General features: G+C 45.5%; 1 protein-coding gene across 3 annotated transcripts in view; it reads left to right on the top strand.

The window, feature by feature from the left end:
- PPP4R1 (protein phosphatase 4 regulatory subunit 1) overlaps positions 1–24,042 on the top strand; it is a 689,987-nt gene that overhangs the window by 278,612 nt on the left and 387,333 nt on the right. For all 3 annotated transcript variants that reach the window (XM_069216574.1, XM_069216564.1, XM_069216553.1), the window contains exon 9: positions 23,708–23,866. In XM_069216574.1, the coding sequence (XP_069072675.1) occupies positions 23,708–23,866 (159 nt within the window). The remainder of the gene's footprint in view (positions 1–23,707; positions 23,867–24,042) is intronic.

The raw sequence follows: 24,042 nt of genomic DNA on the forward strand, positions 1-24,042 counted from the left end.
TTGTTACAATGGTGAGGGCCTGGCAGCTCCCACAATAAAGTGTTACAAAAGTCATGCCAAAACAAGTCACTCATTGGCGAAACCAAAAGACACTTTAAAAAAAATAAAATTGAAATTGGTTGGCTCTGCCAGTGCTTGATTATTTTCATGCTTCCCATAATCTTGTTAAAAATGGTTACACTGATTTTCCGCCGGGAATATTTTTTGGGAACACTAGCGTGCATCAACACATTTTACTAAATGACGCTTCAAAGAAATAGCACCTAAAATTTCATACTAGCGAAACGTTTTTTTCCTACTTGTATTTTATTCTGAACATTTTTTTTTTTAAAGCAGGGAATCAGCACTCTCGCTTACAAGCTTCTGCAAACATTTGCATCTAATCAGAGCATTCTGGGAGCACTTTAATTAGCCTCAATATTGTTAAGCTTTTCAAACATGTATACATTTTTTTATTTTATTTTGTTTACTGGGACCACTGTCAGTAGTGCATTGTGACCTTAACATGTTTATTTACAGCACTCACCCTAATAGTGAAGGCTTTTCATTAACCCCTTCACTGCCAGGCCTTCTCCCCTCCTGTGCCGAGACTTTTTTGGCTATTTGGGGCAATTCGCACTTAGGCCCTCATAACGTTTTGCCCACATAAGCTACCCATGCCAAATTTGCATACTTTTTCCCAACATCCTTGGGATTCTACAGGTACCCAGAGTTTGTGGGTTCCCCTGAAGGAGACCAAGAAATTTGCCAAAATAGAGCAAAAATGTCTTTAAAAAAAATAAATAAATCAATGGGGGGAAAAAGGCCCGCAGAAGGCGGCTTATGTCCCCACCCCCCCCCCTGAAAATGGCATCAACAAAGGGTTTGCGGTGCTAAAATCACCATCTTCCCAGCTTTCAGGAACAGGCAAACTTGAATCAGAAAACTCCTTTTTTTTTTCAACACAATTATGGCATTTTACTGGGACATGCCCCATTTTTACTATTATTTGTGCATTCAGCCTCCTTCCAGTTAGTGACAGAAATGTATCTGAAACCAATGCTGAATCCCGGAAACCTAAACATTCCGGAAAAGTAGACAAAATTCTGAATTCACCAAGGGGTCAGTTGGTCCGTGTGTGTAGATCCTACAAGGTTTTCCTACAGAAAATAACAGCTAAAATTAAAAAATATATATATTGAAATTGAGGTGAAAGAAACAACCATTTCTCTCCACGTTTTACTCTGTAACTTTGTCCTGCAATGTCAGTTTTTTTAAAGCAATATACTGTTATGTCTGCTGGCCTCTTCTGGTTGCGGGTATATATAGGGCTTGTAGGTTCATCAAGAACCCTAGGTACCCAGAGCGAATAAATGAGCTGCACCATACAATGGGTTTTCATTCTATACCGGGTATACAGCAATTAATTTGCTAAAATATAAAGAATGAATGTATTTCCAAAATGGGCACAAGATAAGCTGTTGGGAAGCTGTGGTTATTTGCACATCTCTGAATTCCAGGGTCCCATAATAGCATGTGAATTGTAGGGCATTTCTCAAATAGATGTCTTTTTTACACACTGGCTTACATTACATTTGGAAGGAAACAATGTTGAGAAAGACTAGGGGCAATAACACTTGTACTTCTATTCTGTGTTCCACCAAGTCTTATGATAAAAATAGTACCTTACGTGTGTGGGTAGGCCTAGTGCCTGCGACAGGAAACGCAACGTGGACACATCACATTTTTACATTGACATCGGACTTGTTTTTTGGAAAGGGCCTAGCTGTGGATTTTGGCCATTAGCTCAGCCAGCATCTAGGGAAACCTACCAAACTTGTGCATTTATGAAAACTAGACACCTAGGGAAATCCAAGATAGGGTTACTTGTGGGGCTCTCACCAGGTTCTGTTACCCAGAATCCTTTGCAAACCTCAAACTTTGGCCAAAAAAACACTTTTTCCTCATATTTCGTTGACAAAGTTCTGGAATCTGAGAGGAGCCACAAACTTCCTTCCACCCAGTGTTCCCCCCAAGTCTCTCGATAGAAATGGTACCTTAATTGTGTGGGTATGCTTGTGCCCGCGAAAGGAAATGCCCCAAAACACTATGCAGACACATCAAAATGATCTAATTTAAAACTACTTGTTTTTGCGGGGTGGGAGGTTGGGGGCGGTGGTGGTGATGGAACGGAATGGACCACCTGCCTTTTTTTGTCCTGAGGTCAGCATCCATATAGGGAAACCTAATACACCCAAACATTTCTGAAAGCTAGACACCTGAGGGAGTCCAGGGAGGTGTGACTTGTGTCGATCCCCCAGTGTTTTCTTACCCAGAATCCTCAGCAAACCTAAAATTTAGCTTAACAAAACACATTTTTCCCACATTTCAGTATGGGATCACTGCACTGTGACAAATTCCCCACCACCCAACGTTTCCCTCAGTCTCCTGGTAAAAATGATACCTCAATTGTGTAGGTGGGCCAAGTACCTGTGGCAAGGAAGAACCAAAACCATGTTGAAATTGAGGGGGAACCAAAGCGGGTCCAAAAGGGTAGTTTGGAAAAAAAAAACATTTTTAGGCTGACAAGTGGGGCAGAATTTCTATCGGTATAGATGAGACAATGCTGGGTGGTAGGAATTTTGTGGATTTCTGCAGATTCCGGAAGGTTCCATCACAAAAAAATGTGGGGAAAATGTGTGATTTCCAGCAAAGTTGGAGGTTTGCAGGGCATTGTGGGTAAGAAAATGTTCCGGAGTGCATATGACCCACACCACCTTTGACTCACCCAGATGCTTAGTTTTCTGATGCGTCTAAGGTTTAGTGGATTTTTCTGCATGGCAGCGTCCCAAAGTCCAAACCTCACCACTTCCAAGCGGGACGATGTGGGATGATTTTGAGAGTTAGACAAGCTCTCATGGCCCAAATGTAAAACCAAAACCCAAAATAATCAAATGTCCTCTTGCTTGCTGTGGGATAAGATGTTTTAGTATGCAGAGAAGAGCTGAAAGACTGTTACCTCATTCAGTTGGGGTGGGGGCATAACCATGCCCGTATTGGTTGGTAGCCACCAGACCACTATTTTTTTTTGTTTGTTTTTGATTCCCTGGCATCTAGTAGGCTTTCTGTCCCCCCCCGGGGAATGGATCGGGGGTAATTGCCCCATTGGCCCACCGGTGGGCAGACCAACTTTGGCCCCATTTATTTTGGGTGGGGGTATGGCTATAACCCCACCCTCTTTTTTTCCCCCCCTTGGGGGCAGATATGGCCAACAGTAATGTTCCCTCATGGGGAGCGACCCTTGCACAAGGGACTGCCCACCCCAAACAAAACACACACATACACACGCACTAATTCCTGGTGCCTAAGTGGTTTCTAATAGAAATAGGCCGATCTGCCCCCAAGGCCCAAATGGCCTAAAAGATATTTGCCCCCCAAGGGAACGGCCCTTGCATAAGGGGTTGCTCCTCTTGCGTGAAATTGACGCAAAAAAAATAATTCCCTGGTGTCTAGTGGTTTCTGACCCCATTGGGGCAGATTGGCCCAATAAAGGTAGACCGATCTGCAGAAATGGCCTAAAGTAAATTTTGCCCCCAGGGGGCGACCCTTGCCTAAGGGGTGTCACGCCGTACGTTAAAAAAAAAAAAAAAAAAAAAAATGATTGATCCCTGGTGTCTAGAGGTTTCTGCACATCCCCCCCATGGCAGATTGGCCTAATTACAATAGGCTGATCTGCCCCCAAGGTGGACAGAAATGGCCTAAAACAAATTTGCCCCCCCCCTCCCCCAGGGGTGCAACCCTTGCCTAAGGGGTCACTCTTCTCGCGTGAAACTGACAAAAAAACAATCCCTTGTGTCTAGTGGTTTCTGCGGAGCACTGTGCCGCAGGACGTTACAGTTACATCCGTGGCACCGAAGCAGTTAATGAACCATAAATACAAGTTCGAACAGCATTAACATATGGACACACACATTACCTCAACTGCAGACAGTTCCCTTCTCTGTAAACTGGCAGGCAAGGGGTTTGTCCTGCAGGGGGTTGGGCCTACTTATCCCAAGGACAAAATAAACATGAAAACCTGTTGCCCTTGACCCCAAACAATATGTCCGGGGCATCAGGCAATAGGAATTCCACATCCCTGTTTTCCACCTCTCCCTTTCCTTCTGCAGCTGGTTCAGAAACTCGGGCAAACTTCTCACGCGCATTCTAGTGGCACCCGCATGGGCCAGACAACCGTGGTTTACCACTGTATTAGACTTATCAGTAGTGCAACACGAGAAGCTTCCCTTCAACCCAGACCTTCTCTTTCAGAACCACAGTCGAATAAGACCCCCAAATCCCAAGGAGTTAAATCTTGCAATTTGGCTCCTAAAGTCATAGAATTTGTTTATCTAAACCTAACTAAAGAATGTATGGATATTCTTAAGGGAGGATGTGGCCAACTACTAGAGCATGTTATGCAGCAAAATAGAAGCATTTTGTGCACTATTGATTTGCTAAAAATTGGGACCACTTCCAAGTATCAGTACAAAATATCATTCTCTACCTTCTTAATTTACAGAAGGCAAATTTAGCATGCACTTCCATAAGGTTACAATTAGCAGCTATAGCTGCTTACCCTCAGAACAGACAACATTCTACTCCTTTCAGAATCCCTTTTATGAAAGGTTTTATGAGAGGGACTAAAAGGATAATACCGGCAAGACTACCCCAGTACCTTCTTGGAACCTTAATGTGGCCCTCACTAGACTCATGGGCCCACAATTTGAGCCACGACACTCATGTCCTTTACAGTTTCTGTCATGGTAATTTGTATTTTTAGGTGCAATAACCTCCCTCAGACGTGTCAGTGAGCTCCAGGCATTAATTAACCTTACAAGAACTTTTTTCCAAACACACAAGGATAGTGGTTCTTCGTGCCAATCAAATTTTTTTCACCATATATGGTATCTCAGTTTCATCGTCATCAAACAACTGAATTGCCAGCCTTTTTCCCTCAATATGATTCTGTTGCTGAAAGAGCCCTACACACATTAGATGCTAAAAAAGATCATATGTTCTATATTGATAGGACTAAACCTTTTAGGAAGTCAAAACAACTTTTCATTGCCTTTTCTCCACCACACAAAGGCAACCCTGTAAATAAATCTACTATAGCAAGATGGATTGTCAAATGTATCCAGGCTTGCTATACCAAAGCTAAAAGGCCTTTGCCTATTCCCCCAGAGCACATTCAACTCGTAAAAAAGGTGCATCTATGGCTTTTTTATGTAACATTCCCATAGCTGACCTATGTAATGCAGCTACATGGGCTACACCACACAATTCACTAAACATTACTGTGTGGATGTTTTAGCACACCAGTAGCCTAATGTAGATCAGGTAGTGCTACATATTCTGTCCCAAAATATTACAACACCCACAGGTTAGCCGCCACGTTTTGGGAGGCACTGCTTTACAGTCTATATAGAGCATGTGTATCTACAGCCACACATGCCATCAAACGGAAAATGTTTGATGGCAGTAAGCATCTGTTTGTGGCATGTAGTGACTGTAGATTCACATGCGCCCACCCGCTTTCCCAGACACCTGTGGCTGTAGTAGCCGCTTCTACACATTTACACACCTGGACATGTCATTTACATTACCTTACACTACACTCCATTCATAAACCACCTGCGGGAAAACAATCTGATGATGGACTCAATACTCATGCATATTACACGCCACATTACATGCAAGAGGAGGAATAATTATGTTGTGACTAAAAAGACTTTTTGAAGAAAAACAACTTGCAACCTTCCACACCCAACAGTAGATGTTGGAAGTATGTAGAGCACATGAATCTAAAGCACTACATGCCACAAACGGATGCTTCCTGTGTAAGTAACATTTTCCTTCTGGCTCTTGGGATATTAGAGCATATCTGTTGTTAATCCACTTAATTGCATGAAGGTGTAAAAATGTTGCTACGGGTCACTTCAACAAAGATGCAGAGGAGGTTGTTATCTTGCATGTTCCGCAAACACTGTAAGCTCTTTACATGTGTGTCCAGAACAGCATTATTTAGCCAGTTATCTACTGGTGTGCATCATTTGACTGTACTGCAATCCTGAGTTAAACCTGCTAGTGGCTGCTCCTTTTATGATGGGATTTCTTGCAAATTATACATTTAATGGTGATCAGAACAGACTTGGGACAAAGCTTGGGTCTGCTTCATTGCAACCTCCGTGGAAATTGCAATATGAAGTCCCTCTCATGTAAGATAACCTGTCTGTGACTTGCAAGCCTGTTCTGGTTATTATTCTTTCACCAGAACTTACTGACATTACCAAAGTAGTTAAATATTTTCCTCTCAACCATCAGTTATTGTTTCCACTGTAGCCTCTCAGTTAATTTTCAGCTCAGCTCAAAAAGTACATCAACAGTACAAAGAATTCAGATCCTTGTGACATTGCTGGCATTAATTGTCACTGTAAGGACACGACTTGTTCAGATATGGGATAGTTAAGTAGATTGTTTCAGGCGTCAAAGTACAGGAAACCAGCAGTATTTTTGAAAGAGTTACTTACAGTCCTTGCTACTCGCAGGTTTTGAAAGTCCGTAGACCATCAAATAAATACTTCCGTATAGCATAGCTATAAGTGGAATAGGCTGTATTGCAGACATTGACCCATCGATGCCTCAAAGTCCCAAGTAATTACTGCTCTATATTATTTTTAGAATGTAAATTGTCATAGGATTCAGTGCTGAGTATGAAAGTTATTTACCTATAACTGTCTCTTTAGCTTTGCCTCCTTCACTGATTTTCACAAAACTAAATCTTTCCCAAATGAACCAAGGTATTGTGTAGGATGTACTTTCTGTGCAATTAGAACGCAGTGTGTAAAAAAAAAAAAAAACTTTGTCTCTCCACAATTCTGGTTTTGCCAAGCCTCTCCATCTTGCCTGGTGTCTAATAATTGTTCAGCTTAATACTCACTTCACGTGGTGCCAGGTGTACAGCACTTCTTGTTCTGCCTCCTAAGCACCCTGCAGGCGTATTGTTCCTATGTTAAGGCATGGGCTTTCGTTGCACAGCATTCTGGTGGTCACCATTCTTGTAACCACTGCTTGTGGCTTTCATGATTTTCCTGTGGGTCTCTGGTATCCCTTCATTCACTAGAAAATTCACTCTAATTGCAGGCTAAGTGATCCCTCTGTCACCAACTAAGGCCACTGCTTCACTGCTAGAAAAGCTGCTTGCTGGAGCTCAAAGAGTCAGTCATCACTCTGTTGCTTGTTTGTCTTTGTCCTTCAGCCCATCCACTCCCAGCTTTCCCTCCCACCCCCACTGCCCTAAATGATTGTAAAACCTTAAAAGTTTTGAGGTAACATGCTGTCATTGTACAAAGCGTTACCATTGTGGAAGGGCCTCATGTAGTGGTTGGCAACTGACCCCCTAAAGAGTGTATCAAAGTACATGAATGCTTAAGTACCCTCCAGAGAAGAAGTAATTTCTGGTTTTCAAACCTTGACTTTTTAATGTTTGAGATAACAATTCTTGCATGGAATCACTTGTAGATCTCAAAGAGAGCATTATGGGGGCTGTGGTTGTTTAGAACCCAGTTTAGAAAAAAAAACAAAGTTGAACTTCAAAGTGAAAGTAACTTGCATCTGCAGGTAAACAATATCAGATTTTCCTAAAGGCTTGGAGACTTCATTTGAGTGTAGTGCTTTTGACCATCAAGCTAGAATCCAATCATCAGGTATTCTGCAAAACTAATTAAAATCAACACCTGTCGACTTGCCATTTGAAGAAAAACGCCGTCCTTTCTTTAAATTTTTTTTAAAAAGCTACCTACGTACTTCCAAAGTTTTTACTCCAAATAGTGCCTTATGTAACATGACGCTTGGATGATTCTTCACATATATTTCTCTGCAACAAATGCAGTACAAGGTCAGTCCCAGTATAGTGCAAAACAATTCCTCATAGTTAATTGAGTGAGCTTGCCCTTATGTCCTTGTACACTGTGCCATTGTAACACCCTGAGTTTCATAGTGGATAACCACTATCATTTTAAATATGACCCAGTCTGATAGAGACATATAGTAGCAGATTCTGTACCTTAGAATTATCCTCAGGTGCTAGACTGCATCCGAGAACTTTCGAGCACTACCCCTGTGTGTCAGTAGATGGCGTTGCTCGACTTTGCGTCAATATCGTCCATGTCGTAAGTGATGTATGCAGAACATATATAGTGCCACCTCAGCATGCTGATAATTCTTTTCTTACTGCACAGATAGTGCAGATCCATGAAGAGCTACCTCTGTCACTTTTTGACTGACTTTCTGTAACGTTTTGTAGACTATTTTTGAGAAAATATCCTTTCTGCTGGTGTGACAGGGATGTATCTCATTAAACAGGCTGGGTTCAAACTATGTAAACAGTACTATGTACTATGTAACAGTATGTTTGGTGGCATGTGTAGCCGCAGATACACATGCTGCGCATTATCCTACCATCTAGTGTTGGGCTCGGAGTGTTACAAGTTGTTTTTCTTCGAAGAAGTCTTTTCGAGTCACAAGACCGAGTGACTCCTCCTTTTTGGCTCCATTGCGCATGGGCGTCGACTCCATCTTAGATTGTTTTCTTTCCGCCATCGGGTTCGGACGTGTTCCTCTTTACTCCGTGTTTCGAATCGGGAAAGTTAGCTAAATTATCGAAAATTCGACGGTATTGTTATCGTTCGGTACCGTGTTAGTGTATCAGCACCGACATCAAGAGTGCTCCGGCGGACCTTCGGGGCTTCCGTTCTTCACCAAGTCCTGGTCGGCTCGATCACACCCGTCGTCCCAGACTAATGGACCGGACCCCCTTCCGCTTCTGTCCTAAGTGTCATTCGAAGTATCCTTATACAGGGAGTGCAGAATTATTAGGCAAATGAGTATTTTGACCACATCATCCTCTTTATGCATGTTGTCTTACTCCAAGCTGTATAGGCTCGAAAGCCTACTACCAATTAAGCATATTAGGTGATGTGCATCTCTGTAATGAGAAGGGGTGTGGTCTAATGACATCAACACCCTATATCAGGTGTGCATAATTATTAGGCAACTTCCTTTCCTTTGGCAAAATGGGTCAAAAGAAGGACTTGACAGGCTCAGAAAAGTCAAAAATAGTGAGATATCTTGCAGAGGGATGCAGTACTCTTAAAATTGCAAAGCTTCTGAAGCGTGATCATCGAACAATCAAGCGTTTCATTCAAAATAGTCAACAGGGTCGCAAGAAGCGTGTGGAAAAACCAAGGCGCAAAATAACTGCCCATGAACTGAGAAAAGTCAAGCGTGCAGCTGCCACGATGCCACTTGCCACCAGTTTGGCCATATTTCAGAGCTGCAACATCACTGGAGTGCCCAAAAGCACAAGGTGTGCAATACTCAGAGACATGGCCAAGGTAAGAAAGGCTGAAAGACGACCACCACTGAACAAGACACACAAGCTGAAACGTCAAGACTGGGCCAAGAAATATCTCAAGACTGATTTTTCTAAGGTTTTATGGACTGATGAAATGAGAGTGAGTCTTGATGGGCCAGATGGATGGGCCCGTGGCTGGATTGGTAAAGGGCAGAGAGCTCCAGTCCGACTCAGACGCCAGCAAGGTGGAGGTGGAGTACTGGTTTGGGCTGGTATCATCAAAGATGAGCTTGTGGGGCCTTTTCGGGTTGAGGATGGAGTCAAGCTCAACTCCCAGTCCTACTGCCAGTTCCTGGAAGACACCTTCTTCAAGCAGTGGTACAGGAAGAAGTCTGCATCCTTCAAGAAAAAAATGGTTTTCATGCAGGACAATGCTCCATCACACGCGTCCAAGTACTCCACAGCGTGGCTGGCAAGAAAGGGTATAAAAGAAGGAAATCTAATGACATGGCCTCCTTGTTCACCTGATCTGAACCCCATTGAGAACCTGTGGTCCATCATCAAATGTGAGATTTACAAGGAGGGAAAACAGTACACCTCTCTGAACAGTGTCTGGGAGGCTGTGGTTGCTGCTGCACGCAATGTTGATGGTGAACAGATCAAAACACTGTCAGAATCCATGGATGGCAGGCTTTTGAGTGTCCTTGCAAAGAAAGATGGCTATATTGGTCACTGATTTGTTTTTGTTTTGTTTTTGAATGTCAGAAATGTATATTTGTGAATGTTGAGATGTTATATTGGTTTCACTGGTAATAATAAATAATTGAAATGGGTATATATTTTTTTTTGTTAAGTTGCCTAATAATTATGCACAGTAATAGTCACCTGCACACACAGATATCCCCCTAACATAGCTAAAACTAAAAACAAACTAAAAACTACTTCCAAAAATATTCAGCTTTGATATTAATGAGTTTTTTGGGTTCATTGAGAACATGGTTGTTGTTCAATAATAAAATTAATCCTCAAAAATACAACTTGCCTAATAATTCTGCACTCCCTGTACAGACCAGCACCGGTCTGTAATCTGTGTTTATCACCTGAACACAGGGAGGATACTTGTGAGGCTTGTCGAGCGTTTCGATCGAAAAAGACCTTAAGAGATCGACGAGCAAGAAGACTGCAAATGGCGTCGACACCGAAAGAGCAACTCCACGTTGGAGAGAAGGAAAGCATTTTCATCCAGGGGACGGACTCGGACGAATCCGAAAGTGACCGAACCTCGACGGTGCAGCGAACCGTGAGTAAACCTGCCCCGTCCAAAACTCACACAAAGACATTTAAGGCCATGGGGATGCCACCGCCAGCAGGCCCTGGCTTAACCCACCGAAAAGAAGGTGACCAAACATCGGCACCGAAAAAGGCCAGAAAATTGCCAAAGACCTCCGACTCCGGTCAAGATTCCGGCACCAAACGATCTCGACACCGAGAGTTCGATTCACCCAAAGTGAGAAAAATATCTTCGGAACCGAAAAAGACTATACCTGAAACCTTGGTACCGAAAAATGCGGCTTCGGAGCCGAAAATAAGCTCTTATACAGAAGAGCAAGGACTTTCCAGCCAAATGAAGGAAAGACATAGATTTGAGCAGGAATTAAGTATGGAAGAACCGGACCATACACAAAGGAGGTTACATATCCAGAAAGAGACTGGAAAAATACAAACTTTACCTCCACTCAAATCTAAAAGGAAACTTGCATTTCAGGAGACAGAAATGCAACCTAAGGCAAAGGTGGTTAGAGACAAATCCCCACCACCAAGGGTATCACCACAACCGTCCCCACCGCACTCACCACAACTGTCACTAGTGGAAACACCTACAATGCAGTCACCCACACATACTGGGATGACACAGGATGATGCAGATGCATGGGACTTATATGATGCACCAGTATCGGATAACAGTCCGGATTGTTATCCAACAAAGCCATCACCTCCAGAAGACAGTACTACATATACGCAGGTACTATCCAGAGCAGCTACGTTCCACAATGTAGCAGTGCACACAGAGCCAGTGGAAGATGATTTCCTGTTCAACACCTTGGCATCCACCCACGCTTCCTATCAGAGTCCGCCAATGCTCCCTGGCATGCTCAAACACGTGAAACAGGTCTTCCTGGAGCCTGTAAAGGGAAGGGCTATCACACCGAGAGTTGAGAAAAAATGCAAACCTCCCCCAACAGATCCAGTGTTCATAACACAACAACTTACACTAAGTACGTCAGTGGTTGTAGGAGCGGAAAGAAACAGAGCAAACTCTCAATCGTCAGGAGACGCTCCACCGCCTGACAAAGAAAGCACAAAGTTTGACGCAGCGGGCAAACGAGTGGCAGCACAAGCAGCCAATCAATGGCGGATTGCATATTTGCAAGCCCTACTTGCTCGCTACGACAGGGCACACTGGGACGAGATGCAACACATCATACAGCACTTGCCCAAGGAACACCAGAAATGTGCCCAACAGGTTGTGGAAGAAGGACAGGCCATATCTAACAACCAGATAAGGTCCACACTAGACTCGGCAGACACTGCAGCACAAACAGTCAACACGGCGGTAACCATTCGCAGGCATGCATGGTTAAGAAGTTCTGGATTCAAGCCAGAGATTCAACAAGCTGTGTTGAACATGCCGTTTAATCAAGATCAGTTGTTTGGGCCGGAAGTTGACACAGCAATTGAGAAGTTAAAAAAAGACACGGACACGGCCAAAGCCATGGGCGCGCTCTATTCCCCACAAATCAGAGGCACCTTTAGGAAACCACAATTCAGAGGGGGTTTTCGGCAACAAACATCAGAGCCTTCCACCTCTCAAACCAGACCCACCTATCAGGCACAATACCAAAGGGGAGGGTTTCGTGGCTCCTATAGAGGACAATTCCCAAGAGGAAGGGGAAAGTTCCAAGCAATCAAACCAAGCCAGACCAAACAGTGACTTATATGTCACAAAACCCCAACACTTGTCACCAGTGGGGGGGAGGTTAACCACATAGTATCAAAACTGGACACATTACTACAGACGTATGGGTCCTATCAGTTATCCAACATGGTTATTGCATAGAATTCACAAAATTCCCGCCAGATGTACCACCAAGAACGCACAATCTATCCCAACAACACTTAGATCTATTACAAATAGAGGTCCAAGCACTATTACAAAAACAAGCAATACAGGTCGTACCCAGTCATCAGAAAGGAACAGGCATCTACTCACTATATTTCCTAATTCCAAAAAAGGACAAAACGTTAAGACCTATTTTAGATCTCAGAACATGTCCTGTCCAGAGCTCTCAAAAAGATCAGGAACTGCTGCACCCAAGTCACTCTTGAGGCTCCAGACTGGCCATGAATAGCCTGGTATCCCGAGCTGCTGAGCATGAGTATTGGTCCTCTGGTCAAGGTGCCTGTTTTGAAGGTTCTTCTGTCACAGCAACAGGGGAAGCTTCTGCACCCAAACCTGCACACACACTGCCTTTATGCATGGAGATTAAGTGGTGACAGCTGACATTCTTTGACCTTCCTCCCAAAGTCTGATGTTATTCTGGCAACTAGGCGTCCTTCCACCAGTTCGGTATATGCCTGCTTATGGGCCAAATTTGTAGCATGATGTGAATTGAAAAGCATTGATCCCCTATCTGTTTCTCCTTCTTAGGTCTTATTATTTGTCCTTTCTTTAGCTGTCTTTCATCCATTCATGCATTTTAGGTGGTTGCCGGATCAACCTTTTTAATTTAATTCTCCTGTTTTGGCGAGATTCTTCAAAGATTTGCAACATGCCCCAGGGGCACTTGAACCTGGTACTTACTTTCCTGACGTATGCACCATTTGAGTCATTACTCAAATGCCCCCTTCAGTTAATAACAATTAAAAAAAAAAACATCTTTCTGGTGGCCACTACTTCTGCCAGGAGGGTCCGCAAGTTGCAGTCTCTATTGATGCACCCTACTTTTTATCGTGACAAACTGGTTTTCTTGACACCTGCCTTCTCCCTCTGGAGGTAATCAACCCTTTCCACATAGGCTTGACCTGCCTTTGCCTACCTTTTTTTGCTTCACATCATCCTTCTAAAGAAGAAGAGCGACTCCACTGTCTGGATCCAAAACGACTATTCTACCTTGACCGCACAAGAATTCTGGTGGATGGGGCAACACTTTATAGGGTACGTTGGGGCCACGAAAGGGAATGCTGTGCAGAAACAAACCATTTCCTTATAGATTGCGCTCTGCATAAAAATCTGCTATGCACTGGCCAAAAAACAACCACCTAAGATTTTGCATGCTCATTGTACCAGAGCCAAAGCTGCGACCTCAGTGTTGGCTTACTGAGTCCCAGTCCTGAACATCTATCAGGCTGCAACGAGTATTCCTAGTTTTTGGCTCTGAGGTGCGTCCCCAAGGCAGCACTTTGTGCAATTCAAAATTAGCATTTTCAACCCTCCCTAAAAATACTTGAGGAATTTCCAAGACTCAAGTTTGGATAATAAATAAGCAACCTGGAAAAATTGGGTGAATGTTGCTTTTGCTCCAGAAATTCTAGGACTGGAATAGAATAGTAAATTTGACCTTCCAGTGTCCGTGACGTCTACTGCTGCCTTCAGGGCACAGTTCAGGGTAAGAAACAAACTAGCTCTGCAACGTGTGCTTCACTGCACAATTTCACAAAGCACTACTCCCTGGACAGATATGTCCACTGGGTTGGGCATTTTGCCCATTCGGTTCTGCAAGGTTTTCCGGTCTCTGTTGGATTCCTAGACCCACCTTAAAGGAGGAATTGCTTTGGTATAAATTCTAAGGTAAGGAATCTCTGGCTACAAATCTGTCAAAGGAACAAGTTAATTAACTTTGGTATCCTCTTATCTGTTGGAGTCTACCTCACCGAAGGTTCCTCACTGACCCTCCATCCTCCTCTCTCTGCGACATGATTAACGAATGAGGGCTTCCCCTATAGAAAGGTCCATAGAAACTATCATAAGTGGTCAGTCGTCATCATGATTTGGCACTTCTGGAGTGGAAAGTCACAAAAATCAAATCCTGTAAGAGTGTGGAGGTGGCGCCTATATAAGTACTGCGTACGTCACTTCCGGCATGGACTGCACAGATGTGGAGCAGAATGATGCCACGTACCGGCACACAGGGGTGCTGCCCTTAAATTTACAGATTCAGTCTAACACCTGGGAATAATTCGAAGGTAAGGAATCTGCAGCTGGATAGTCTCTACCAGACCATGTATTTCCAAAGGTTAGTAACTTGTTCCTTAGGCTGTAATATTCTCTTTGAGCGTTTCTGAAATGTCTTGTGTTTGCCTAACTGTGCACAGAGGGGTAGACCTCTTTCTTGACTTGGACTCATATACACTATTGTAGAATATTTGAGGGGTTCATCAGAAAATCACACTTTCAGGTCTCTTCTCAAAATACAATAGTCCACAAAAGGTATGCCAGCAGTCAATTTGACCCGCAAGTGTCACTTTCTCAAAGCAAATGCAGTTGTGATCAAAGAATTGCTATTGCCTAGTGAAACAACTCTTTTGGGTACTTGTGTTAATGATGGATAGATGATTCAAGACACCTCCTGTGTTAATGCTCATTTGTTTGCATTTTAGTGCTTTGTTGACCAATATTGACTGTTCTGTGTCATAGTATTGTGAGCTCCTGCTCTCAATATCCCCTTCAATATGTCCTGTATGCATTAAGTGGAGGACTTAAATATAAAATGTATTGTAGCAGTCTTTACCAGTCTTCTTTCAAATAATAATTGCCCCATATCCGTGCTAAAATCAGTTTTTCATTTCAAAGTCTTGGGCCATCTCTGGAGTAAAATCCCCTTTTAGGTAGAACTGGACCTGGAACGCTAATTCTTACTTCAAGTCTTCCTTTCGGGGGGCGTGGCTTGGCCTTCCAGCAAATGGCCACCACTACGTGAGGCTCTGCTGCGCGGGGGACTTTAGCCTTCATTTCCCCTGCTGGAGTCTGTCATTGGATGTCGGCTGGGGGTCCTCTGCAAGTGGGGCTCGGGGATGCACCTGCTCGGACCTGGAGTGCCGCGGATTCCCTTGCGGGACCGGCGGCGGTGGTGCTAAGGAGGGCCGATGCAGCACTGGGCCTAGCGCCCGCCTCGCGCCTGCTTCGCGGGAGCGGCCTGGTTCTTGGAGCTCCCGCGGCTGGTTGTAGGGCGCATGCCCCCATCGGCTCCTTGCTCCTTGAAGCCGGGGGAGGCTGCAAGTTGAGGCCACGTGGAGCCCCTGGCAGAGGAGGGAGGGTCGTCGGGCCCGGTCGGCAGGCGGATCGGCCTGCGGGCATCGGGGCTAATTGTCTTGCGGGGCAGCAGGACATTTTTTGCTGCCCCGTACTGCACATTTGGGCCTGCTGGCTGGATTGGGATGTGGGGGTTCCCTGCTGCCGCCGTGATCTCAGACAGAGGTGGACGTTGTGGTGCGGGGTGTGGGCACTGGCCCTGGCCTGAGTCCCAATTGCTTACTCTACGTTGCGGTGGCCCTTGGTTGAGACGACTGGTCTCGTGGCTCTGAGCAGTGGGGCCCTGCACCTATGCATCAATTTTCTTTTGCTGACTGCTGTCCTTGTGGTATGGTGACTGGGCCCTGTTTGGTGCGCTGAACCAGCTTTCTTTGGAATTGTCGATGCTGGGGTATGCCTTCTGCGCATTTTTACTTTTTTTTTTGTTTCTGGTGTGGGCATTCGAGCAGGAATTTTTTTTGGGTGGCTGCTGGTTGGTGGTGAAGTCTGCGCTCAGAATGGGGATTGGCTGATCAGAAGCAGCCCAAGCTGACATTCGAGGGCAAGAAGAAAAGTCTTCAGGTGAGCAAGTCGTTGGATGTCCTTTCTCAGGAGGAGGACATGCAGTCGTGCAGTGTGAAGGCTATGTTTGTAGACCTTAAGCATAGCCTGGCCATTATCGATGGCAAGTTGGATCACTTCTCTGCGCATATGGACCGCCTGAAGGAAAGGGTGGATGGTCATAACAGCGCTATGCGATTGATGTTAGCATGTTACTGGAAACCTATCTGTCTGATAGTATGAAGGCGAGGGTGAGGGCTGGCTGGATTGGGGAGTGTCATAAGGTGACATATTCGGGGTATGCACGCGGTGTTGCGATTCTGATCCGGAAGGGCCTGCCGCTGAGCGCTGGAAGGGTGCTGTTAGATCCAGGTGGCCACTATGTCATGTTGAAGGGCGCGTTGTACGATAGGCTGTTATGCTTCGTCTCCCTTTATGGCCCCAGTGTTGATGATCCTGAGTTTTTTTGTGAGGTCTGGCGCTTGATCGGCTCACTGGGCCCTGGTTCTCTGCTGTGTGGAGGAGACTTCAATGTGGTTCTGGACCCTGTCGCAGACCCGGAGAGTAGGGCCAGACCCCGGCATGTAGCTGCAGCGAGAGCTTTAGCGCATATTATGGAGCTTAGCTGATTTGGAACGGGGATTAGCCTCTGCCTGGTTGGTGAGTCTTCTGGCTGAATTTTGGGAAGCATTGTCCTCGTATGAGGAGGTGGCGCAGTGTGAGGTTTGTTATCTGGGTAAAGAGGCCAAAGCGCGGTGGTATGATGAGGGTGAGCGGACTGGGAAGACATTGGCGGCTATGCTCTGCAGGCCATGAACTGGGATTTATGTTGTTGAACTTGTTGACTCTGGCGGGACGCTGCATACAGATACGGCTGAGGTTCAGCATGTCATGACTGACTTTTACTCGGATTTGTACGCTGAGCGCCTGGGAATATCCACCTCAGATGCCATTAGTTACTTTGAGGGGATTAGTCTGCTTTGGCTGGAGGATTCACACAGGCAATATCTTCACGGTAGATGATGTGGTCCATGCTATACGTGACCTCCCTGGGGATAGGGCCCGGGTCTGGATGGGCTGACGCTTGCCTTCTACAAGGCATATGCTGATGATCTGGTGCCACCTCTTGAGGTTTATGCTGAGCCCTTGAGGGCGGTTTCCTTCCACCTTCGTTGCGAGAAGCTCTCATAGTGACGATTCTGAAACTGGGAAAGGACCATAGCCAATGTGATTCTTACCGGCTGCTCTCGCTCATAAACATAGACACTAAGATCTTGGCGAAACTCATTGCGACGCGACTGCAGCCCCTGCTCCCGTTCCTGATATTGCCAGACCAATCGGGTTTTGTGCCGGGTCGCTAGATCTCCTAAAGCCCCGTACCTTTTTGTGCGATCTCTCATATGCTCGGGCCGGAGGATCGTGCGGTGGCACTTTTTCTGGATGCCACAAAGGCATTTGATTCACTTGCCTGGGTGTATAAGTTCGCTCTGTTGGCTAGGATGGGCCTTAGCTTGCGATTTCTTCAGCTGAGGTCAACGGGTCGATATCGGACTCTTTTATGGTTGCCTGGGGTACGCGACAGGGCTGCCCTCTCTCACTGCTTCTTTTTGCGGTAGCTATGGAACCCCTTGCGGAGCGATTACGCCAGCATCACAATCATAGGGGGTTGGCGTTCCGGCAGCGTCCTGTTCTGATTTCCCTTTACGCTGATGATATTGCGCTTTATGTCCGCAACCGCACCTTCATCCTGCTGGATGAGGTGGTCCATTTCGGTCGGATCTCTGGGATTATGATCAGTTGGTCCAAGTCGATGGTGCTCCCAACTGCTAACTGGTGCTACGGTGTGATGTCCCTCTGGCTACACTGTATGTTGGGTGGACGGGTCGGTGCGATATTTGGGTGTCTGGCTGAGCCGTCGGGTGGACGAGCTTTGGATGGCTAATTATGGAGCGACGGTTGCGTGGCTGGAGGAAAGAGTGGCGGTTTGGCGCTCGTGGCCGCTTTCTCTGACCTGGCGGATTGCAACAGCCAAGATGGTGGTACTGCCTAAGTTCTTAAACCTTTTTGTTAATCTGCCTCTTGTTCTTACCACCAGTTTTCTGAGACGGCTTCGATCCCTGCTTGTGACTCTTGTATGGGCTTGCAAACAACCCAGAATTCTCTGGGAAACGTTGAAGCTGCCATTTGAGCGGGTTGGTCTGGCGGCTCCTGACCTGGAACTTTACTATTACTGTGCGCAGGCCCACTTTGTTTATTTCTGGCTGTATCCTGTTTACTATCTGCCGCATTTGGCTCCTGAGGCTGATTCGGTGTGGCCGGAGAGATTGGACGGGGTGATTGGTAGGCCGCCTCGGCCCCGTAGCCATAGTGGAATGCTCTGCAAGGGCCTGGGCTTGCTTGCTTGCTGCGGCGGGCTAAGTTGCATGAAGTCTTTGCGCCGTCTATGCTGGTGCAGGATGTGGCAGGCCTGTCCCCTTTGGAGGATGGTCAGATTTCTGAGCGACTTCAGGAGTTGGATATGACTACACTTGGCTTGGTTCCAGGCGGGGAAGTTCGTCTCGCCGGAGGCTGCGTTAGGCAAGCATGGTGAGTCCGCGATTCATAGACTTTTTTTTTTTTTATTATCAAAAACGGGCTTTATTGTGGGAGCAGTACCCCTGCTTCCCTGAGGAGCCTCCACTCTGTCAGGCGCTGGAGCTACTCTGCACGGCGACTTCTGCTCACTGACTTATCACACGTTTATATGTCTGTTCGCAAAATACGGCACCTATCGCTGAGTCTACGGCTCGAGTGCGCTGTGAGGCAGAGCTGGCTTTTTCTATTTCTGGGGAGCAATGGAGTTATTGCTGCACCCAGATGAGGGAGCTCTCCCCTAACTACATACTTCACCTCATACATTTTTATTTTTTACAGTGGGTGTACTACACGCCTGGCAGACTGAAAAGAATGGGGTTGCGGGCGGATGCTCGCTGCGAACGCTGTTTGGCTTTGGAGGCGGGTTTTTTGCATTTGGCGCGGTGCTGAGGGGCGCTTCATGAATACTGGCTGCTGTGCACCCCTTTGGTGGTGCTTCTCAGTTATGTGCGTGAGGTCCCCCCTGCGTTTTGTAGGTTGGTAGGACTATTGTTGCTCCTTGCTAAGCAGAGGGTGGCGATGTGCTGGGGGCGGGTGCCCCGCTGTACTGACTGACTGGCTGAAGGATGCTGCATACTGTCAGGAACAATTGGTAACTTATTGGGAGCTGATGCCAGAGGGATCCCGCCCGCGCGATATGTGGTCCCCATTGCTGGTGTATCTCGCAGCTCATGCTCAAGAGGCGGATTATCTTCTTGTGCCTCCCCAGTCGTTTTTATTCTGAGGCGCTCAATTTCCTCTGGGGGTGTTGTGATGACCTGATCCCCTCTTCAGGATTGTTCTGTAACACGCTACTTTTGTCTTCTCCCTCTTGCTCTGTTGCTCTTTTCTATGTCTCTCGCTTCCCATCTTTTATCCATGTATCCATGCCTTGCACCTCGACGGATGTTCATGTTCTGATATGACAGCCTTATCCTGTTACTTTCTTTGTTTCTTAAATGGGTGTTGACTTCAATAGAACTTTTGCAGACTACATTGATCTTTTGTTGGTTGGGCATGGTCTTTACTTTGCGTGCTGGTTGTTGTATATCTAAAATGCAATAAATAAATAAAGTAAAAAAAAAAAAGTTTTCCTTTAGAATTCCTGGTAGGCGCCATAACAGTTGTATACTTCCCACTGAAATATGAAAAAAATAGGACGCTCAAAATCTAGTTGCTAATTGAAGCCTTGTGAGGTCCCTTGGGATCTAAAGCAGTGTCTGAATATCTGTAAACTGTGATGATGGATTCAGGTGTAACTGGATTCCGTCACCCATGGTTTCAGGTCACATTTACACTGTATGTGATTATTAGATCTGCCCTACAAAATGAGTTATGTGTCACTTTTTGATATCTAATGAATTAACTCTGCCTCAAAATTCAAAAGATTGATAGTAATATTTTAAACATGATTAGGTTTACACCATGTGTGCTACTCGGTCTTATTTAATGCATAATCATCTGAATGAGATTTTCCCACTAAGGTGTAAGGAATGGAAGTTATCCATAGTTCACAATTAAGAGGTCACATCCATAGCACTAGTGTGGTTCAGTTTAACAGTGTAACAGATTGTTTAGAGCTGATATTTCCTTTTTATGGTCTAATTACCTGGGGATCCCTAAATCTAGAAACCACAAATAATGCTGGAAACCCCATTTGGAGGATTTGGAAGGGTTCAGATGAGTAAAAAGATGTGAGAGTTCATATTAAGTGTGAGAAAAGGCCTCTTTTTGAGATGGTTGGCTGCCACTTTTTCTCTGGTGTATGACGTAGCCTAGAAATTGTTAGTACCCAGGGTCACTGCCAACCAGGTTCCCTGGATCAGAGCTCTTTCCCTAAACGGATGTGATGCATTGGCACAATTGGAGACACCTTTAACTGCCACTATAAGTCCCTGGTAAAAGGTACTTAGTTATCCAGGGCATGGGGTACTAAAGGAAGACCCCTGAGGGCAGCAGCACTGATTGTGCCACCCTCTAGGGCCGTGCATCCAGACGCACCCAGTCCTACCACTGCAGGCTAAGTACTCTGGGGTAAACCTAAAACACAAACTCAACATGGCACACTGTCCGTGTGCCCTGTCCACCATACACTACATACACTATGGGTAGGACACCCCTTTGGCAGGCCTTACATTCCTAAGGCAGGGGGTACTATACTCTATGTGAGGGCATAGCTACATGAGAAATATGCCCCCACTGTGTCCTTGACAAACCTGGGACATAGTGAGTGAGCAGAGCAGCCATTTTAATACATGTGCTGGACACTTGTCAATACGAGTTTTACAGCTACATAATGGCCACTCTGAGCCCTGGGTTGTTTGATAGCAAACAACTCCGAATGATAAATCCAAACTGGTACCAGTATAGGATTTATTACTAAATGTACCCAGGATCACCTTAGAGGTGCCCCCTGCAAAATCCAACTACCCTGGCATGATTGCCGACTGGATCTGTCCAGCCTGCCACCACCAGACAACCAATCTTCCACCTTGGAGTGAGAGATCCTTTTCTCAGGGTTGCAGAACAAAACCCTTCTTCGTTGGAGGTGCGAACACCCCCTCCTTCAGGAATGTGCACTGCCCTGGTGACAAGCTTCAAAGGGCTACCCTCCCGCCTTTGAAACTCTACTCCCAGGCCTGCTGCTAGCAGCAGATGGCAGTCCCCGTTGCAAACCCCCACTTTTGGTGGGAGCAACGGCGGGAAATTCAAACAAAGGATAGGAGGAGTGTCCTTACCTGGCTTGTACCGCCACTAAGGTGTTGTATTCGAGGTGAACCCTCCATTTCAATTTCCTCCATCTTGGATGGAAGGAAAATAGCCAATCAGGTGTAGGGAAGTGACCCCTTCCACAGAAAGTGGTCACTTAGTGGGTGTAGCCTCCCTAAAGTAGATGTTGGTCACTACCAGGCTCCCTCTGAAACGCCCAATAAATACAGCATTAAGTGGGCATTCCTAGACCAAGAAATCAGATTTGGCGGACTGAAGAAGACCAGCCCAAAGAAGATCCAAGGCACGATAACTGTGGACCTGCTGCATCAAAGAAAAGGCACCAAGCCCTGCCTGCTGCACCCCGGAACTGACAATCGCCGTTAAGGAGCTGCTGGACAACTGAAAAAACTCTGAAGAACCCCAGAGGACCTCCAGGTGTGGCAAATCGCCAGAGACCTCCCTCCAAATTGGAGTTACCACTCTAAAACCACAAGGAAACCAACAAGCCAGTGAGGTCCACTTAAGTGACCGGACGCTAACTCCAGAACCAGACCCTGCAGCCGGACCACGCTTCACACCAACGACAGCGAGGACAAACCCTGCCAGTGTGCGAAGTTTGTGGCACTACACCCTCTAGCGCTGAATTGTACCAATTCCCTGGGTATTGGTCACCTAACTTTGGACATGGAGAAGAACAGCCCATCAGGAATGAAAAAGGATCAAGAGGAATCCCAGTCGAGGGACTTCAGAAACAACCCAGACTTCCTACCAGAGTGCCCCCGTGGTCCTGCAAACAACCCTTGAACTGACTACCTCCTGCTTGTTAGGTCATCCTTGCGCACAGCTCCTGGCTCACTGATTCGCTCTGCACCTGGCTGCCCTGTGCTCTGCACCAAAGAACCAGCTGTGCCCTAAGGGTCCCACACCCCTTTGACCTAGACAATCCAAGGGGACCACGAAGATTCACCTTTAAACTTACCTGTGCAGTGCTTTTCCAAGTGGTCCATCGCAGAGGCCCTTCACCAGTTCCAGAGACCTTCTCCTGCTGTTCCTGCTGGAACCGGGAGCCACCCGAACTTCTCCAGCTGGCACAGTGTGCCCATCAGTGAACTCGACCAACCTGCAAAAGAACTTGGTAAACCTAGTGTGTGATTTTATATGTATTTTTAAATGTCATCCACCATTGATTCCTATGGTGTGTAATTATGCACAAAAAGACAATTTTTCTTAAACTTCAGAAATTCATATCTCAAAAAGTACTTAACCAATTTTGATTTTGGTCTTAAAGATTATGTAAAAATCTCAAGTATTTTTATCAATTGATGTTGGGTTATTCCTTTGAGTGTGCGAGTGGCAGACTAGATCCTGTGAGTACAACAAATGCTTTTCGCTTCTCCAAGATTGGCCTAAATGCTCGACCAGGCTACCTTTAAAATGAGAAAATTAGGTGATCTGGTTTTTATCCCTGTAAACCAATGTGTGGTTGTCTGGACCCCCTGGGCAGTGTGCCTACATTTGCACACTGCATAGAGGGCCAGCCGTCTGCGCTAAGGGAAAGTTATAAATTAAGGGAAACGTTTACTTTAAAATAAAAGTAGAAATGGATTTCGAAAGGGAGGTTACGGAACAATTTTGCCCCTGAAAGGGAAAAAGTGAAAACTACAATTTAAACATTAAAGGTAATGGTTGAAAGACCAAAAGAGTAAGTTTTACAAAAAGGGAAGTGATTACAGAGTGGCCTTCTCTTCATTAAATTAAAAGAATAGGAAAAGGGAGTTCAGAGATTCACCTGAATACACAATAGCATAAATAAATGCACAAGAATAATCAGTGTGTGATCGCTCATCTGTGATTAATTTCAATTTGGGAAGTCAACTTCACAAAAATATTTAGTGCTAGTATAGACTTTGAATTCATAGCACCATATTGGAAATTAATATTATAATTTCCATGACTCATTGCCACAAAGTTATACATGTTTGTGTTGATTGATAACAGTAAAAATTGCTTTTTTATGGCTTGACATGCTTTGTGCCTTTTGCTGTAGTATTTAGGAGTATGACCGGAGAGAAGGACGCAAAAATGCACTATACTAATAACCATGTCGTTTTCTGATTACGGCCGATATCACCCCATTTCTCCATGTTTCTACACAGCTCCCAAGGTTTTTCCAGCTTTGTTCGGATAATGTCTGGGGAGTCAGGAAAGCTTGTGCTGAATGCTTCATGGCTGTCTCATGTGCAACATCCCAGGAAGTCCGCCAGACAAAGCTATCTACACTTTTTATTAATTTGATAAGTGACCCTTCAAGATGGGTAAGAGTGCGGTCCTCACTTGATGTGGGTATGGTTATTAACACTGTGAAAAGTCAAGCTGTTCTTGCTTTAAATGTACATAGTTAAAAACGTGCCCTCCATGATATGGATTGCAAGATCCCTGCTTTGAAAAGATGGCTGTTCACAGAATGGTTTGTTTTGCCTTTCTAATCTGC

The sequence above is a fragment of the Pleurodeles waltl genome, chromosome 2_1 (genome assembly GCF_031143425.1).
Source record: "Pleurodeles waltl isolate 20211129_DDA chromosome 2_1, aPleWal1.hap1.20221129, whole genome shotgun sequence".
Classification (NCBI taxonomy): domain Eukaryota; kingdom Metazoa; phylum Chordata; class Amphibia; order Caudata; family Salamandridae; genus Pleurodeles; species Pleurodeles waltl.